Genomic DNA, 19737 nt, shown 5'->3' on the forward strand with positions numbered 1-19737 from the left:
TTAAGTGGAAAAAAGTGTTGGGGAGCAACACAAGCATGAAGGTGCCAGTAAAAGCTATAATTGGTTACTTAATAACTCCTATGTTGACTGGCAGCCTACAGGAGGCTCTGTTTGGCATTATACTTGGTTTTTAGGCCGCCAAAACTTGCCTTCTTGCCAGAAATTAAAAAATAAGCACCTACTTTTGAGGCCACGGGGAACAACATCCAAGGGGTTGGGGAGAAACACGTTACTCACGAACCACTGGTTGGGGATCACTGCTCTAAAGCCTATAATATAACCCAGCACATGGTCAGACTGTGGTTTTTTTTTAAGGAAATGTCACCTGGGGTCAACTTCCAACCATCACTTGGAATAAATTTTCACCAACATTTACACATCATTTGTTCTCCATTCCAGGCAAAATTCACAAAGACAGTTTTAGTCAAAATAAGCTCTTCAGGAGGCAGGAGTGCACTAATTAAAAGGAGCCAGAAAAATTAAAAATAAATAATTGAAAATGTTTAATTAAGGTACATTGGTCAGGATGCTTAAAATTACATTAGGGGTCATAAACACCCAGATGGGGTAGAGCAAACTTCCCCACAGACAGTTGCAAGTAAACCCCCATTCAGTCAAGGTACTTGCATCAAAGGGCGCTCTTTGCGCTTCTGTCCAGTGGCCCTTGTCCCCAATCAGTCCTTCCTGCTTTCTGTTTGGAATTAGTCACTGCTGCACCTATAAATGCAGGGTGCTGAGGGAACATTGAAGCAAACACCTGGTTAAGAGGTGATAGTAAGTCCAGGGTTTCTATAGTGCCCTGTGTCAAGAGGCGTAGCATACTAGCGTCTAAAGAATTGGGCGCACAAATCAATCTCAAGCCAAACGCCAGAAATGACACCAACCAGAGTTGGCAAACTGTCAGCGCTATTGTGTCCAATTTATGGCAAAGTAATAATGTAATGATTATGTGCGGGCGTGATGTAATTTACATGCATATTACGTCACTTCTTGAACAAACATAGTATCCAAGGCTATTGTGATACTAATATCTACAGTTAGTATTAGTGGTTGTATATATAGTTTATGTATATGAGTGTATAGATAGGTAAGTATGGGTCTATATGTGAGTGGATAGATAGGTCAGTATGGGTCTGTATGTGAGTGGATAGATAGGTCAGTATGGGTCTGTATGTGAGTGGATAGATAGGTCAGTATGGGTCTGTATGTGAGTGTATAGATAGGTCAGTATGGGTCTGTATGTGAGTGGATAGATAGGTCAGTGTGGGTCTGTATGTGAGTGGATAGATAGGTCAGTATGGGTCTGTATGTGAGTGGATAGATAGGTCAGTATGGGTCTGTATGTGAGTGGATAGATAGGTCAGTATGGGTCTGTATGTGAGTGTATAGATAGGTCAGTATGGGTCTGTATGTGAGTGGATAGATAGGTCAGTATGGGTCTGTATGTGAGTGGATAGATAGGTCAGTATTGGTCTGTATGTGAGTGGATAGATAGGTCAGTATGGGTCTGTATGTGAGTGTATAGATAGGTCAGTATGGGTCTGTATGTGAGTGGATAGATAGGTCAGTATGGGTCTGTATGTGAGTGGATAGATAGGTCAGTATGGGTCTGTATGTGAGTGTATAGATAGGTCAGTGTGGGTCTGTATGTGAGTGTATAGATAGGTCAGTGTGGGTCTGTATGTGAGTGGATAGATAGGTCAGTGTGGGTCTGTATGTGAGTGGATAGATAGGTAAGTATAGGTTGTGTGTGCTGGGTTAACTTGGAAGGGTTGAACTTGATGGACTCTGGTCTTTTTTCAACCTTATGTAACTTCCGTCTGCCAAAGGCTAATCAGGTTCTTCCTAACCCTTTTTTAAGGAAAAAATGTATTTACTATATATAGGCATCAGGGGGTGTGCTCCTAAAGCTGCCACCCTCAGCACAGGCCTTTGGGTGCCTACATATGGTAAATAGGGAGCCAAATCTCTTTAAACTTAGAATAAGGGCAATAATCAAAGATTATTGATTGGTTCGATTCAAGAAGCAGCTTTGGTTAATTTGTTGTGGTTTATAACACAAATGAAGGGAGCCTCCTACAGGTAACAGGTACCTTTTACAGCCCCCCACAGGTGCACCGACAGTTAGCAGATCCTTCTGTGCTTATATTAGTTTTGGGAACATCAGACACACAACTCTTTCGTTTACAATGGAAAGGCACAAATGTTGCTTCCGGTGATAAAAATCAGCCACTGTAGGTAGAAAATGCCAGACGAAGGAAAGATTAGACATCGATCTGGTTTCTTGTGGATGTCTTATATGGATTCAGATAAATATAAAAGTTTTATTGCACATCTGATTGGGTGTGTTTATTGCTAGTGTCTGATGCGTATTCCTTCCCCCCTTTATGGTTCTTCTCCTCCCTTTCCCCTGTCCTCGTTCTCCTCCCTCTTCTAGAAGACAAGTGTTGCTATTCATATTCACTGAACCTTGTTCTCCCATTTCTGACACATAGCATGAAATAATGTAGTCTATATATTCTCCCATCGATTTTCCCTGATTGTCTGTGTCTTGTTTGCATTGTTCTAATAAATATACACAATATAAAAATATAACAACAAAGATAAATGTGTGCAATGGACCTGCTTAAAGGGGAGTTCAATCTAATTATCTATAAACAATATGTGGGCCAATTCTGATACATTGGTTATCTGTTGGGTCAGTTAAGGCTGTATATGTTGGCAGCCACAAACCTGACCTCTCCAGGAACAACTGTAAGGGTAAACAAAAGTGTCCTCAGAAGGTTATCATTTAATATAGAAATAAGCCTTATTTGTGCCTTAAATTGGCCAAACAGATTAGGAGCCGCTTGTTGGCAAGGTCACCAAATTAGCAGATCTTTGTTTGATTTGCCCACCTACATGCAGGGCATTGGGCTTACCCTGGGCCAACCTATGTATGTGAGTGTATAGATTGGTAGGTGTGGGTTAGGTGTGCTGGGTTTACTTGGATGGGTTGAACTTGATGGACACTGGTATTTTTTCAACCCTATGTAACTATGTAACTATATGGCACTTTGCCAACTGAGTAAGAAAAGAGTAGGTGCAATTGTATTGGCTAACAGGATTGGCTGATCAGAGAATCATAACTGAACCAGCAGGACACCAGGAAAAATCCCTTGGCCCTTATGGGCCCACCCTTAGATCTGTGGGTAGGGGGAATGGTAAACCTGTGGGCAACGTTTGCAACGGTGGCATCAAGAGGGGCAGCAGGGGATTCAAGAGGAGGGCTTGGGTGGTCAGTCCATAGGGTGATGGCCCTAGTGGGTCCCAGATACCCCAGTCAAACACCAGCATGGAGGTCTACTTATTGCTAATCTATCTATCTATCTATCTATCTATCTATCTATATATATATATATATATATATATATATATATATATATAAACATGGAAGCTTCACTGTGTATTTGTAACGTACCATTACCTATAATTTCACCTGAACTCTATCAGGGTTTGTTCCATCCTCCTAATTTTTATGCTAAGCATAAACTTTACATCTTGAACTACTGTAGGTTTTTTACATGTAGTAATGATTTTTTTTTCTCCTTGCCCCCTGTGTAATTTGAGAGATTTATTAAGGAAATCACACACTGTCCTTCCATAAGTTCCTTTTGAGCTGCTCTGCCCAGAATGACCATGTAGAAATTCGCCTCCCGTCCTTTTCATAAAGGTGTGAGAGGCTCACAAAGCAAACACAGACCTGTGAACTCAGTCCCCTTGGCTGAAAGCCGCTCTATTCAGCCGGCTTGTTTTCACATCCTTATATAAAAAAAGAGATGAACCTGCCGCCCTCTCAAGGAAATTGCCTTTGATGGGACAAAGAAGGTGAAAGGTTTGGATGACTTTTTGAACCTTCTGGCACTTGTTAATGGGCTGCAGAACTGGTCAAAATGGTACAGGTTTCACTTTAAACTAAAGCTTAGTGTCCTCTTTCCTTGAGTTTTATTGTTCAGTTTAGTCTTTTAAAAGTTCTCCAAATCTAAACAAGGAGTTGACTTAATATTGATGCAATTTGTTGATGCAGTTTATTTTAAAATAAAATGTAGGTTTCTAGGTCTTGATAGAAGATATTTGCCATTGCAAAGAACTAGAAGTCAGTAAAACACTTGCAGTTCTTTCATTGGACCATTTGGTTTAAATGTTAGTGAAATTTGTAGCATGAACTTCTGAAAGAAATATTTATATGTTGCTTTTCAGCTGAACTGTTGAAAAATCCTCTATAAGCCATTGTGACCATTGGAGTAACTTACACTGACCCTACTAGCACATAATGGCAAATGGTGCAAAGCAGAAGGATTATTTTTTGCAATGTCAGTGTTGTATTATTATAAGTATTTCACAAACCAAAAACAACATATTTTTTCACCTGCAGGGCTGTGTAGCTGGAGACCTGGAGACCACGTTTGGATCCAAGTGAGATTTCCATGGCTCTCTGCCAGCCTAAGGGATAGTGTTGCCACTTGCACCAGAGCACGCTGCTATCCTGAGACAACCTGCAGGTTGGTCCTTTATTGGTGCGTTTTGAATTTTCCCTCTCTATTCTATCACTCTGCAAGCTGAACCTTCCCAATCTAACTTGTTGTCAGGGGTCAGTGACCCCAGTAACCATAAGTCTGTTTGATTGCTAGGCTAGAGTTTGTCTCTATTATATCTTTTTATTTTGGCTCCCTGCTGGTCATAAGGGGCAGCATAATGGCTCAGTGGTTAGCACTTGTGCCTTGTGAGTTTGATTCCAGCCTGGACACCATTTATAAAGAGTCTGTCTGCAGGGGATTCTTTTGTTATTCAGGCTGCTACCTAGTTGCTTGGGCCATTCACATCCTAGCAACCACTAACTGTTTGAATTCCATAATGGAGATATGCAGAACCAAAGGGTTTAACTAGAAATAAAAGACCAGTTGCAAGTTGGCTGAGAATACAAGTTTGAACTACCCCTCTAATTAAACAAAATGAATAAGAACAGTGCTGCTGAGGAAAACTATCATGAAAATGTCATTTCTAAAAGAACCATATGAAGGACAAATGTTCATTTGAAAGGGCACGCAGAACAGCTACACCCAGATAAATTGGTTTCCTGTCATTGCTAAGAATTGGGCCAATTCTATTCACTCTAACAGCCATGTAGTATAACACTTGCTGTGAGCAATTGACACCTATTCAACCCTTTGTAGGACTGCAGAATCTGAGGAAACCATTATCAGGCTGTCTGGAGATAGGGTCATTTGCACTGAACCTCCATTTGACCTTTGAAATGTCGCCTTATGCCCTCTCCTGTTAGTCAGTGTGTGGGATTTCCTTCCTGTTCAAGCCCACAAGTGAAAAGGTACAAGTACTGGGCTACCATAAGCCAAAGACTAGCAACTTACTCATTATGCATTACTCTCTTTCGAACACCTGAAATATTGGAACAGAACGGCCAACAGAAAACAACCCAAAGACTTACAGTAGTGGGGTGCTATACTGGAGCCACAAGACTCTGTTTCTAGCGATCCCTATTGTCATGATTGTACCTTTCAGGTGGTTGCCCCATTGTGGCAGATCCATCTGGTAAATAGGGGTATTCTGCATTGGGATCCCACATGTAAAGGGGACTTTTTTCGACTTTTGTGTGTCTAGTCTGAATGTAGTTTATCCAAAGAGCAAGGTTCATACGGCAAAACCATAGTATGTATGTATATCTTTATTTATAAAGCCCTACTTATGTACACAGCGCTGTACAGTAGAATGCATTAATACAAACAGGGGGTTATTAAGATAATTATAGATACATACAAAGTATAACAATAAATACAAATAAATACACCATAGTAAAGGTTCTTTAAAAGCACTTGAGTAGCCTGAATGTAGTTGTCAGGCTGACTCCTCCAGATAAATCAGTAGTTCATTTTAGTGTAAGTGGGGTAAATTAAATCCAATACCCAACCAATATCTGGCCAAGGATTGACTAGATATCAATATGTAAGGACTGTATTGGTCCATTGATGCAGTCCGCTACTGATCAGTATTCATAGGACCCAGTTATTATCCAAACATTAGTCCAGGGTCTAAATGGTTATGTCAGACTGATCTGGGCCACCACGTGACATTTCTGTGTCCTCAGGACAAGTGGAATTAATTGCTGACATCAAAGACTTTTAAATAAAGTATGACAACTGGAAAAGTTAAAGTCATTTACTCTGCCCAACATTGAGTTGCCTTTGATAGCACAGAGAACATGAAGGGGAATTTAGAAAAAGTTTTGTGAATTTCAGTTAAATCCGAACCCTACATCTTTTCTGCTTTTCCTTTATTGGCCCTGCGGTGCTAAAGGCCGGTTCAGGTTTATGCTCGGGAGCTAGATATGCAGATAGCCATGGCAGACAATAAAGGTATGAAGAGCAGAGACGGCGCTTTCCTTTCATCTGCTAAATTACATAACAAAGGGTGAGAAATTTCAAGAAAACCATCTTTACGATACATCTAAATTAAATGAGATGTTGTAAACTGCACCCTTTGGTCTTTGTCTATATATAAAAAAAACAGAAAACACCGCACTGTGAAAGTACATGACCCAGTAAGTCAAGGGACGCTATCAGTGCAGCCTACGGTGGGGGGGCCTGGGTGGCTGCAGTGCAGAGACCCAAGAGAACTTCCAAACAGCTGGTATGGGAGCCACATCCTTACCCCTGCAGCTGTAACAAAGCCCATGTACACCCCTGTGTGACTATATAAAGCCTAATATAGGAGTTATGGAGCCCCAGAGAAAATTTTTACTATGCAGCCCTCCAGCTGTTAAATTGCGACCTCCAACATCCCCTTACAGCCTGATAGCTGGGGGTCTGCTGACTGGACATCTGGTACCATAACTTTAACAGTCTTTGCCAGGGTCGGACTGGGCTGGCGGGACACTGGGGAAAATCCCGGTGGGCCCCAGCCTTAGTGGGCCTCTGCAGCCCAGACCCGACCCTTGCCGGCGCTCCCCCTACCCAACTGCCTCTCCCCTGATGTGTTAAATTTATGTGCACTCAGGGGAGGGCGTCGGGTGGGGGCCCCTGTGGGGGGGGGGGTTAGGGGAAGTGGCCGGCGTGTCACCTGCAGGGCCCCTGGGGCAGGAGCCCCGGTGGGCCCTGCACCCCCCAGTCTGACCCTGGTCTTTGCCAAATACAGGTATGGGATCCCTTATCTGGAAACCCATTATCCAGAAAGTTCAGAATAACAGAAAGACTCACTTTAAAGTAAATAATTCTAATTTTTATAAATTATTTCCTTTTTGATTCCCACTAACATATAATGAATCCTTATTTAAGACAAAACATTCCTATTGGGTTTATTGAATGTTTAAATGATTTTTTGGTAGACTCAAATTACAGAAAGATCCCTTATCCTGAAAACCTCAGATCCTGAGCATTGTGGATAACAGGCCCCATACCTGTACATGTTTATTGTTATTATGCTAGGGCCCAGAATATATGCTGTCTCTGTCTTTCCCTGGAGCTTACTGTTCAGAAAGTGGGGAGCATATGCTATTTGCAAGCAAGAACTGCACAGTGAAGATTAACACTGGTTTATTGGTTAACCTAACTGTGTGCTCCATGTTGACAGCTGCAAGGGTCTGTTTTTAAACCCATGAAGGAATCTCGTTGGGCACGTTTCTTTTGTTAATGGGCCAGGAGCCACTTATGATGCTCCTAAAATCTTGAATTCTGCACTAGAAACATTTAGTATCATACAACTAGGGGCAGTTTACTAAAATTCTAAAAACATTTACTTTTTAAAAATTTGAATAAACAAATCTCTGACATTTACTAAAAACTCTGAACTGAAAAACTGCACAGGAAAAAGTCGCAGAAAAGTCACAAAAAAGTCGCAAAACTAGTGAGCCATAAGTCTGAAGGCCAGATCAATTCCAGTTTGTCCTATACTTGATCAAACTGATCAGGGTTTGACAAGCATATAAGGCTATGGCAATGGCATACACGACTGCTTTTATTTTAAGGTGGTAAATGAATGATGAAATGGGGGTTCCCATTGACCACAGTCAGATAAGCTTCCAGTATTCTATGAAGTGCATTACTGAGTGATAATAACAAGTCTTTGGTTACATGCAATGCTTTCCAAGTAGTAAATAAGGAACAGACTAGGGATATTCCTTCTGGTTTGACTACAGTAAGTCAGTAGCGAAGATCCAAATGCTGTGTGTGTGCCATAGCCATTACTGCTCCTGATCTAGAGCACATATGTGTATATTATCTGCTGGCTTCATCTGCACTCTCCTTCAGCCAGCCTCACTGATTGCCCTTTCAGGGTGATCTTATCTCAGTTGGCTGATGTTTCCTCTGTCTGATAACTTTTCAGTGCCTTCCTATCACTCTCTGGGAAGTGGGCCCTAATGAGGGCTGGAGCCAAAGTATCTGAACTTTAGTTTGGATTCAGCTTTGCATCTAATGATACACACATTTCTTCTATTTATTCTGCCTCTCCCCAACATCTTGCCATGTCCTAAGTTGACATTAGAATTAGAGGCAAAATATACGTCAATATACGTATGTGTTTTTTAATCACTTTGTTCCTCTTTAGTGCAGGGATCTCCAACCATTTTTACTTGTGAGCCACACTTTAGGTAAAAAGTCTTGGTGAGCCACACAAGCATGAAAAATATCTTTGGGGATGCCAAATAAGGACTGGGCAGCAAACTGGAAAATGAGGTTCAATGTTGACAAGTGCAAAGTTATGCACTTTGGTAGGAATAATATAAACGCAAACTATCTACTGAATGGTAGTGTGTTGGGGGCATCCTTAATGGAGAAGGATCTAGGGGTTTTTGTAGATCACAAGTTGTCTAATTCCAGGCAGTGTCATTCTGTGGCTACTACAGCAAATAAAGTGCTGTCTTGTATAAAAAAGGGCATTGACTCAAGGGATGAGAACATATTTTTGCCGCTTTATAGGTCGCTGGTAAGGCCTCACCTTGAGTATGCAGTGCAGTTTTGGGCTCCAGTCCTTAAGAAGGATATTAATGAGCTGGAGAGAGTGCAGAGACGTGCAACTAAACTGGTTAAGGGGATGGAAGATTTAAGCTATGAGGTTAGACTGTCGAGGTTGGGGTTGTTTTCTCTGGAAAAGAGGCGCTTGCGAGGGGACATGATTACTCTGTACAAGTACATTAGAGGGGATTATAGGCAGTTGGGGGATGTTCTTTTTTCCCATAAAAACAATCAACGCACCAGAGGTCACCCCTTTAGATTAGAGGAACGGAGCTTCCATTTGAAGCAGCGTAGGTGGTTTTTCACGGTGAGGGCAGTGAGGTTATGGAATGCCCTTCCTAGTGATGTGGTAATGGCAGATTCTGTTAATGCCTTTAAGAGGGGCCTGGATGAGTTTTTGAACAAGCAGAATATCCAAGGCTATTGTGATACTAATATCTACAGTTAGTATTACTGGTTGTATATATATAGTTTATGTATGTGAGTGTATAGATTGGTTAGTATAGGTTGTGTGCTGGGTTTACTCGGATGGGTTGAACTTGATGGACAATGGTCTTTTTTCAACCCTATGTAACTATGTGATTGGCTATTTGGTAGCCCCATGTGGACTGCTAGCCTGCAGGAGACCCTGTTTAAAATAAAACTGTGTCTCTGTGCTTCCAAAACTTGTCTTCAAGCCAGAAATGTAAAAATGGCTCCTACTTTGTGGCCACTGGGAGCAACATCAGAGGGGGAAGTAACATGGTGCTCACGAGCCACCGGTTGGGTATCACTGCCTTAGTGCTTAGTAATACACGTATATAGGTTATTAGGCACTACATATGTATATAGGAAATTGCCACCAACCCCATGCTCAGGGCCACCAGTTACTAAAAGCATTAACCTACTCTTATTCTCAGAGCTGTTATGGTAGACTTAGCATTTATTCAGTGGAGTTACCTGAATAAGGTTAGAAATACAGACTGTAAGTGGGGATCTCAGATGTTTCTCATATTGTTGCCTACACTCTTTTTCTCTCAGTCAGTCTGTAACCGTACTGGTCATGGCTTACTAATAAGCTTATGTGGCCTACATCCTACAGCCAGCACCAACACTTGCTCCCTAGACCCTCTCTTCACCAGAGGCTGCATCGTATATTGCTGATATGCTTCCCACTGTATTGATTTTAATAAAGCCCTTTTTAGTTGTCCTCCAATTTCACTCATTGTTCTTCAGTAAACAAGTCTTTCTCCCACTCCACAACACTCGCAACTCATGCGGTTCTTCCCACCTACTGTTTGGGTGTCATAAGTGCCTCCTCCCTTTGTTTCTGCCAGAACATACAGCCCACAGTCACCCATTTCTCCTTCATGGCATTGATATAAAATGTATTTTTCTCTCCTCCTCCATTGTGAAACAGCTGATTAAAGCTCTCGTAACTCTTTGGTGACCTCTAATACCGTTTTTTTTTTACTATTAGGTGGATATTATTCCCTGGAACTAATGTTCATAACTCAGTCCTATCACTTAGCATCTAAACCCATTATTTTAAAAGTTCTCCTTCCACCCCACAGCAGGTGTGTTTCAGAGGCAAGTATCAAGAAAATGATGCACATTCTGCTCTGATGTGTCACATATTTAGTAGAGCCAACTATTCACCATGTGGCCTTACTGTAGGATTCAGGGAGATTTAGTTCAGCAACATCTGGAGGCAACTTGTCCTGTTACTTCTAGATGATGTTGAACTAAAACTTCCAGAATACTACAGTAGGACAACTATATTGAAAAATGGGCTCTACTGAAAATGTAACTCAGTTCTATGAGGTATATATATATAAATACAGATGTATGTTATGTATTATGTATATAAATGAAGGTCCCATTTGCTGCAGTGAGGATGATGAAGACGGGGAGGTAGACCAAGTTGAACTGATGAGGTTAATGCCTGTCTCTCACTCTCTGATCGACCTACTGATTGGGAGAGTCTGACAGGAGCAGCTTTCACTGAGGTTATTAAAGGTTCACAGGTCACAACAAGGCCATTTTATCAGTCCTGTCAGGCAGAGCAGTGCCGGCTGTGTGTTCACTTTGGGCTTTTCTCAGAAAATAAGGTTTATGTCAAGAGAACTATATTGTTATAGGTGGAGTTCATCCAATGTGGTCCTGTATATAGGTTGACATGTCGGTGGACTGCAGGTTTAGACTGTCCCAAAAATAAATTACAGTGAAAATTAATGGCTTCAGCTAATAAAGTGAACTATGGTTGTGGGATAGCAGGTATAGTAGGGAGAGATGGTGCCTATAGTAGCAGTGGGGGGATAATAGCCTCTGGGAAGGGACTGTGGCTGTGGGATAGCAGGTATAGTAGGGAGAGATGGTGCCTTTAGTAGCAGTGGGATAATAGCCTCTGGGAAGGGACTGGGGCTGTGGGATAGCAGGTATAGTAGGGAGAGATGGTGTCTATAGTAGCAGTGGGGGATAATAGCCTCTGGGAAGGGACTGTGGCTGTGGGATAGCAGGTATAGTAGGGAGAAATGGTGCCTATAGTAGCAGTGGGATAATAGCCTCTGGGAAGGGACTGGGGCTGTGGGATAGCAGGTATAGTAGGGAGAGATGGTGCCTATAGTAGCAGTGGGGGGATAATAGCCTCTGGGAAGGGACTGTGGCTGTGGGATAGCAGGTATAGTAGGGAGAGATGGTGCCTTTAGTAGCAGTGGGATAATAGCCTCTGGGAAGGGGCTGGGGCTGTGGGATAGCAGGTATAGTAGGGAGAGATGGTGCCTATAGTAGCAGTGGGATAATAGCCTCTGGGAAGGGGCTGGGGCTGTGGGATAGCAGGTATAGTAGGGAGAGATGGTGCCTATAGTAGCAGTGGGATAATAGCCTCTGGGAAGGGACTGGGGCTGTGGGATAGCAGGTATAGTAGGGAGAGATGGTGCCTATAGTAGCAGTGGGATAATAGCCTCTGGGAAGGGACTGGGGCTGTGGGATAGCAGGTATAGCAGGGAGAGATGGTGCTTATAGTAGCAGTGGGGGGATAATAGCCTCTGGGAAGGGACTGTGGCTCTGGGATAGCAGGTATAGTAGGGAGAGATGGTGCCTATAGTAGCAGTGGGATAATAGCCTCTGGGAAGGGACTGGGGCTGTGGGATAGCAGGTATAGTAGGGAGAGATGGTGCCTATAGTAGCAGTGGGATAATAGCCTCTGGGAAGGGACTGTGGCTGTGGGATAGCAGGTATAGTAGGGAGAGATGGTGCCTATAGTAGCAGTGGGGGGATAATAGCCTCTGGGAAGGGACTGGGGCTGTGGGATAGCAGGTATAGTAGGGAGAGATGGTGCCTATAGTAGCAGTGGGATAATAGCCTCTGGGAAGGGACTGTGGCTGTGGGATAGCAGGTATAGTAGGGAGAGATGGTGCCTATAGTAGCAGTGGGGGGATAATAGCCTCTGGGAAGGGACTGGGGCTGTGGGATAGCAGGTATAGTAGGGAGAGATGGTGCCTATAGTAGCAGTGGATGTGCATTTCTGGGAAAAGATTATTATAAAGGAACACTTTAGATCAGTATTTCTTGACCTGCACCTGTTGAAATACAGCTTGGTAAGACCTGGAAGCTGTTGAGGTGCTCTAGTAGTTGTACTACTATATGGCTGTTAAAAGCCATATTTGTTCACTGTAACCCTTACCATGGACTACAGAAACACAATATATACCCGGTTTGGTCGCCATCCCCGAGTATAATCTTTATAAACATATCCCGTCCTTTGTATATAGTTCTTATAATTTTGTTCTGAAAGAACACAAAAGTAAGGGACCCAGGGTGACCCATGGGATGGTTTCCCCTGGCCCCTAATGGAATAGTCTCAGACTATACATTTAATAATGTTCACAATTCTCATCCTACCTAAAGGCTTCAGTAATCTACGGTTTCGATTTTATGTTTGTATACACTGTGATACTTGGAAAGCAGTCTGTATGTCTTTTACTACTTTTATTTGAAATAAAAAATATTGAAATAAAAAAAAAAAAGCCATATTTGACCACAAAAAAAGTGAATGCCAGATCTCCTTGGCATTGCTTCTTGTTGAGTTGCAGCTTCAGCTGCTCATCATCTCTACAACAGCACAATGCACTTTTGTAGCCAGTAGCTCATGGTCCTGGTGGGAGTTAAGGCATAATATAATATACAGTACTCTGCTACGTTCTACTTAGTATTATGGGACATAAGCAATTGTAAGAACAAAGCTCATACTATAGTAGACAGCATATAAAATGTTACTACAACAAAGTTCTTTATGTTAATGCTTTATTACAGCAAACACGAAATTCATATTTACAGAAACATTTACAGAGATGCGTTAATACATGTCCAGTGATGCAAATCCCAGACACCACGGCCAAGACCCGCATATAGTGCTTCAATTCAGTGACGAAAACAAAAATTAAAAGTATAAATAACTGCAACACTGTACAAATTAAATATAAAACCAGTTACAAAAGCCACTATGTACAACTTTAAGATGCTATAGAGTAGGTTTACATACAGAATATTAATTGCTTAAATAGAGCTGGCAAAGGGCTTGAATTTAGCGGGTAGGTTGTCCACGGGACAGATAATTGGGGAGGTTTTCATGGCTGGGGATCCATTCAGGAGCTCCCAGTCACAATTCCGGCACAATTCCACAATGAAGACCTTGAGGAGGATTTTAGCAAACTCTTTGCCGACACAGCACCTCACGCCACCTCCGAACGGGATGAAACCGAACCTCGAGGAGTCTCCGGGAAGCGGTGTGAGAAATCGGTCCGGGTTAAATTCGTCCTTGTCGGGAAACAGCTCCGCCTCGCCGTGAGTGTCAGCAATGCTGTATATAACATTCCAACCCTTGGGAATCTGATAGCCCTGAAAGAACAAAGAGCAGGCCATAAATAGCAGGCAACTGGCACTACAGGTAGTGTCACTAGTAGAAAGGTGTTATGTGGGGTGCTGGTTTCTCCCTAGAGGGGGCTGTAAAATCATAAAAGAGGGATTCTATTACAGGTATCAGGAACACTGTGCTGCTACACGCAGTGAACTTTCCTAAAGGGTAAAACCCAACACATGGACACTGCACTGGGGCCTATGGGGATGCCGATATAAAACTACAATATAACAGGCTCTAAGCACAGAGAGAGACGTTTCAGAAAGGGGAACTTACATTTAATACAAAGGTCTTGAGGGCCACACGAAATCCACCCGCCACTGGTGGGCTGAGCCGCAGGGTCTCCTTAATGACGCAGCTAGTGTACTTTAACTGTTGGAGTACTTCAATGCTCAGCTCCTTCTTCTCCTCGGGTTTATTAGACAAGAGACCCTACAGAGGAAAAAAAAAATAAAGATATAAGTCATGTTTTAATCAATAAAAATGTCCCATTGCATCTGCATATTTCATTAGAACTACCATGCCTATAAGCCCCCCACACACCCCTATAACTACCCTTAATACTGCAAGCAACTGTGAGTAACCTGTGGTTTTTTTTCTGTTGTTGCATACACTGCTGCACTGTTTGGGTGGCACTATTGTATATAAATTATATATATATATATATATATAGCAAGACAATGAGCCGCACACGCAGGGACTTTGTTAGAAAACAAAAATTTAATGAAAACGATCCTATATATATATAGTTGTGGATTGACCCATTACAGTAGTGCCACTGGCAAATAGGGCAGCTTGCACTGCATGTGGTGCACTATAAACAAAAGGTTCTCTCAAACGGCATACAGCTAGATTGTAAGCTCTTATGACCAAAGCCCTTATAAAAAATGGCCTGCCACTATTATTTGGATCCGGCTAAATTACCTGTGATTCAAGCTCCTTGCGGACCTTTTCCAGAACGTCTTTGTGAAGTGCAAGAAAGGTGGTGAGGGACGTGGCAGCACTGGCTGTGGTTCCGTGGCCTCCAAACAAGAGTTCCGTTGCCGATTCTTTCAGAGCCTGCAAGAGTTAAAATAATGCTTTAAAAAAACTACAACATGTTATACAGGCATTTACGCTCTTCACAAAATGGTGACACCTGCATGGCAGATTAACCACACAATGTGACGGAACGCTCTAAAGAGGATGATGATGATATTTACCTGCAGGTTGACAGGTTCACCAGTCCGGCGGCTGTGGTCAATCAGCAGCTGCAGGGCATCCCTGCACTGTCCGTCTGGTTCCCTTTGCAGCTTTTCCTTGATATTTTCTTCAATTTGGGCATGAATTATGTTTCTGGCCCGCAGACCCTATTGTGGAGAAAAATTAAAGTCAACTTTTAGTTGCCAGCATTTCTTAATATGCTCATTTTGTCTGGGCATTGCAGAGACTTCAACATGCAGGAATTAATATTATAAATACAGCCTGCCATACTAGTTTACATGATTGTATTCTGCCCATTATAATACCTTGTAAATAACTACCCAGGGAGGGAATAAATAACTTTTTTTTCTATAAAGAATGAGTTGGCTGTTGGGATACACAGGGTTAAAGAGAAGAGCATGCAGTTCCTGGCTTACCCGGTAGAGGCCGCTAAATGGCACATCAATAGGCAAAGAGAAGAGATTTCGGGTCATTTCCTCGAAGGCTTCTAGCAGCGTCTCCTCCTGTTCGCGGCCCAAGCGCTGGGGATCGCAGCCGAGCAGCAGCCTCATTGCGATGCGGAACATCAGTCGCTTGATGGCGGGATACACCAATACACAGGAGTCGCTTTGCAGCCACAGGTTGACGGAGCGTCTGAGTTCTTCTTCCATCAGCGGGACGTAATTGGCGAGGGCTTCCCGGGAGAAGGCTTGCATGATCACCTGCGGGCAACACCATCATTAGCCCCATTGGCACCCAGCACTACACTAGGGCGCCCCATTACTACTCCCAGCAGCCTGTCAGTCGGTTGCAGGGAGTTGTACCCCCACCCGATTGGCCCTACATTAGATCAGATAAGTATGTTCCATTGATTGGCCCGGAGCAGTGCGCACACACGCAGGGTTAATCCTTTCCAGGTGTCAGTAGAGCCCCCCGCTGGGGTTCAGCAGGGGGAGAGATTAGCAGGTTCATCCCAAACAAAGATTAACCTCCCCATCACCCTGCTGAAATGAAATCTCCCTCTGTAGAATAGGCCCCCGGGGGCTTTTAAGGGATGCGATCCCCCACCAGGATGAGGCAGGGCGCAAAGAAAGGGTGAGAGATACAAATTGATGCATTAGACCCAGGCATTTCTCTATGGAACCACTGGTGGCGCTGCAGTTACGCGCATAAAACGACTGCTGTCGCTAAAAACAGCTGGAGAAACGCTGTAGAATGGCGCTACTTATGCTTTCTAGAACCTGTGGAACCGACACCCTGGGTGCCAGCTGTAATTCAGCAATAGCTGCAGGGCCACTGCCCTAGTCTATGGGTATACGCTTACCTTCTTGGTGTACTTGTGCTCGGAGTCGTGCAGGTTGGACAGACAGCCGGCCCCCAGGATAGTGCGGACAGATGCCGGCCAGTGAACGGACACCAGCTTGTGCTCCCCCAGTAGGATCTGGCGAACGTTCTCTGCGCCCGTAACGCGCACCGTGGGGCTGCCGAATAGATGCGTCTTGTAGATGCGACCGTACTTCCTTCGCTTAACTTGGAGGAACTTGCGCCTCTGGTTTGGGGAAGAAAGAAGAGCAGATTAGCGCCAAAGTGTTGGCCAGCAGAGATGGTTAGCGCCAAAGTGTTGGCCAGCAGAGATGAATAGCGCCAAAGTGTTGGCCAGCAGAGATGAATAGCGCCAAAGTGTTGGCCAGCAGAGATGGTTAGCGCCAAAGTGTTGGCCAGCAGAGATGGTTAGCGCCAAAGTGTTGGCCAGCAGAATTGCCAGCGCATTCTCTAACAGATAGCCCAAGGTTTGCTGCAAGGGCCGAAACGCTGGGCTGTTTCAAACGAGTGACGTGTGAGCCTGTATTTTTGCTACTGAGCCAATGGGTGCGCATTTCGGTTCGGACTGGGCTCTGCTTCAGCCTGGCACACTATAGTATAAGTTGGTACCTAAGTTGTTACAGTTTTCAAAGCAGAAAGTTACTTTGTACCTATCTATAATCGCAGTTTCATACGACTTGCTACTTTGTTTCCCCCCTAACAAACTCTGTTGCGCACAGGTGCCTCCTACATTCCCAACTGCGCGCTAAGCTGCCTGGGCTCCCCAGTACATACATGTACATACCTGCAGCACCATTTGCAGAGTCTCTCCAAAGAAGGGCAGCCCCATAGTGCCAGGGGGCAAAGGGTTTCTGCAGCTGGCATCCTTGCGGCTTAGGCAGTACACTTCCCATAGCTTGGCAGCTGTGAGCAGGAGTAGTACTGGCAGTGCCAGGGTGCACAGGGCGCTGGTGAGCAGAGTGTATAGATCCATGGCAGGAGGAGGCTACCTGAGCTGGAAGCAAGGTGAGCCCCGGAGTCAGTCTGCTGCTGCCCCATGCTTTGCCCTTTATATACTCTCCCCGCTCTGCCCCCTTTTTTACCTTGGTCAGATAAATTAGTTCAAACAAAGTTCATCTTTAATTGCAGATTGTAGCATCACCCTGGGACTCCTCCCACCTGGACACGACTCTACCCAAATTCTTTAACCATTTGGCTCCCATTACCACCCCCAGACAATCAGCATTTCACTGTGAATAGGTGTTAATTTACTCACTACAATGAGTCGCGTTCGGGCGCACTGTGCCGCCCCCTTTCCACCACCAGTCGCCTAAAGTTCTGCAACTGAATAGTCTGTTTTATAGATCTATACGCGGGTTTGGGGTATTTACATTGAATGTATTCGTTTTAGTATTGGAGATGTCTAACCCGCCTGTCGCAGTGTTGCAGTGCACAACAGCTGGAGGGAGTTAGCAGGTTGGACAAGAATCTTCTTATACTATAACCCTTTTACTTTTATCAACTCCCTCCGCCGCCAAAGGCTCCTCGTAGTATTTACTGATGCAGTAAAATTATTTTGCGTCATAGAGAAGCGCATTTGCGCTTCTCTACAACGCAAAATAATTTTACCGCATCTGTTGACTTATTATTATAAACCATAGAATTGAATGTCAGCACCAACAATACACCCTCTTTCTTAACTTAGCATGGGACAGAGGCAGCCAGTGCTTTCTCCCTGCTCCTATTGCCGCGCAAGGAATGTACGAAGCTGCCCCATGTATTACAGTAATGGGACTCACTGTACAAGTTTCATCTCTTATAAACCGAGCGCTTGGCCCGAGCTTCACCCCAACTCACTGATTGTATTTACGTCCTGAGTCCCGGGAGGGAGAGTCGCAAGTAAATTCTCCGACTTATGATGCAGCGCTAATCGCTGGTTCAAACTCAGGTCAGCGAGGGAAAGCGAGGTTATAGCGCAAGGTAAACACACGGCCGTTACTGCCCACGCTTCGCTTTTTTTTTCTTATGGACTTAATAGTAATGATCATAATAATAGATCAGAGCGCTGAGCAGATGCCGAGCCAATAATGCGCGCTAAATATCTCCCAAATGTGCGTATGGCAGGGGCTGAGCGCTGATACCCAGGCAATAAAGCGCCTCTCAGCTTGGATTAGTAGCTCATTATGGCGGGACTGTATATCAGCAGGCACAGAAAAGCATCATTTTTGTCTTCTTTTCTTTAATGTTAAATATAAACTAGTGTTGCCATACTGCAATTTCAGCAAATTAAAGGGGATTATTCACATCAATATGGGAACAGTCTTGATGGTGAGTGTTTTGACCCGGCTCCCCAGTATCACAGGGCCACTTAGGCTAAAAGTACAAAGGGTATATTATATCGTGGAACAATTCTCTGCATATGCCATATACAGCCATGTCCAAACTGAAGCCCTCCAGCTGGTCTACAGCAACAGTAGTTTGACAGCCGCTGGAGGGCAACAGGTTGGACAGCTGTGATTTATGGAATTGCTCTTTCTCTCAGACAGGCCCTTGTCTCCAATTCCAGTCCTGAGTGGCAGTATAATGACACCATGTGTACTGAGGCCATCAGTGAACTGCACAAGGGATAAGGTAGATTTCTGTTGAGGGGATTCTGGGAGTTGTAGTTCAGATTCCCCTGGCTTTATACTGATCCAATGCCATGTTTAGTTTAGCGAGATACCCCATACACTGAAGGTGGGGTTCCCAGTTTTAAACACGACTTGTGGGACTCCCAGAGATAAATGATAACTTGTAATTGTGCTTCTTTAGGTGATTCAGACAGAAATCATGGGGCCCCCTAAAAAGGAACTTGCTACAAAGTGGATGGTGTGGATCAGGGTTATTCTTGTGGTTTGGTTCTAAGCAGGTTCCAAACAAAAATAACAGTATGGTCAGTCTGGCAGAGAGCACGCTGTTATACTGTAGGATACCTATGGATAAATGAAGGGCTCCCACATGGCACAGAAGTACAACTTCCAGCTTTCAGTTTTCAATTTAAGAGCCCCAGGAGGGTGGTATGTTGCTAATACACTATTACAGAGGATTCAGTGCCAAGTTGTAACCATAATGCAAGTCTCTGAGTGGGAGGAGAGGTGAGGGGGAGAGGTGAGCTCTTTATGAGTTGCACTTGTTGAGGGTTAGGTACCCTGCACCACTTGTGCACAGGTGGCATCTAAAGAGGGCTATATCTCCATCCAATACATTTACTGGTCTGGACTTTTCCCCTTTGGCATTCACAGTTCAGTTTGCATACTGCGCAGATCACCAAAAAACTGCTTTCCACCCCCTCAGCTCCACCACCAGATTTAT

At 43.9% G+C, this 19737-nt stretch overlaps 1 protein-coding gene across 2 annotated transcripts; it reads right to left on the minus strand.

The window, feature by feature from the left end:
* Positions 1-13272: 13272 nt before the first annotated feature.
* On the minus strand, positions 13273-17466 carry cyp26a1 (cytochrome P450 family 26 subfamily A member 1). Of its 2 annotated transcripts, XM_012966562.3 has the most exons (7): positions 17192-17466; positions 16409-16633; positions 15522-15806; positions 15105-15251; positions 14827-14961; positions 14179-14334; positions 13273-13883 (listed from the first exon to the last, which is right to left on the minus strand). In XM_012966562.3, exons 1-7 carry the CDS (start codon positions 17378-17380, stop codon positions 13542-13544), a joined length of 1479 nt encoding a protein of 492 aa, XP_012822016.1. In that variant the 5' UTR covers positions 17381-17466; the 3' UTR covers positions 13273-13541. The 2 variants fall into 2 exon arrangements, with proteins under 2 accessions (XP_012822016.1, NP_001016147.1); NM_001016147.2 differs by lacking the exon at positions 14179-14334 and having other exon boundaries at positions 13276-13801; positions 14922-14961; positions 17192-17408.
* Between the last annotated feature and the right edge of the window lie 2271 nt (positions 17467-19737).

This window comes from Xenopus tropicalis, chromosome 7 (assembly GCF_000004195.4).
Source record: "Xenopus tropicalis strain Nigerian chromosome 7, UCB_Xtro_10.0, whole genome shotgun sequence".
NCBI lineage: Eukaryota > Metazoa > Chordata > Amphibia > Anura > Pipidae > Xenopus > Xenopus tropicalis.

What these genes read in the sequence shown, in the direction of transcription:
- cyp26a1 (XM_012966562.3), bottom strand. Translation starts at nt 17,380, where the DNA reads ATGGATCTATACACTCTGCTCACCAGCGCCCTGTGCACCCTGGCACTG. An exon ending in AGCACAAGTACACCAAGAAG is followed by an intron (nt 15,807 to 16,408) that starts GTAAGCGTATAC and finishes TGTTGCCCGCAG; the next exon opens with GTGATCATGCAAGCCTTCTC. An exon ending in TCAAGACCTTTGTATTAAAT is followed by an intron (nt 13,884 to 14,178) that starts GTAAGTTCCCCT and finishes TTGTTCTTTCAG; the next exon opens with GGCTATCAGATTCCCAAGGG.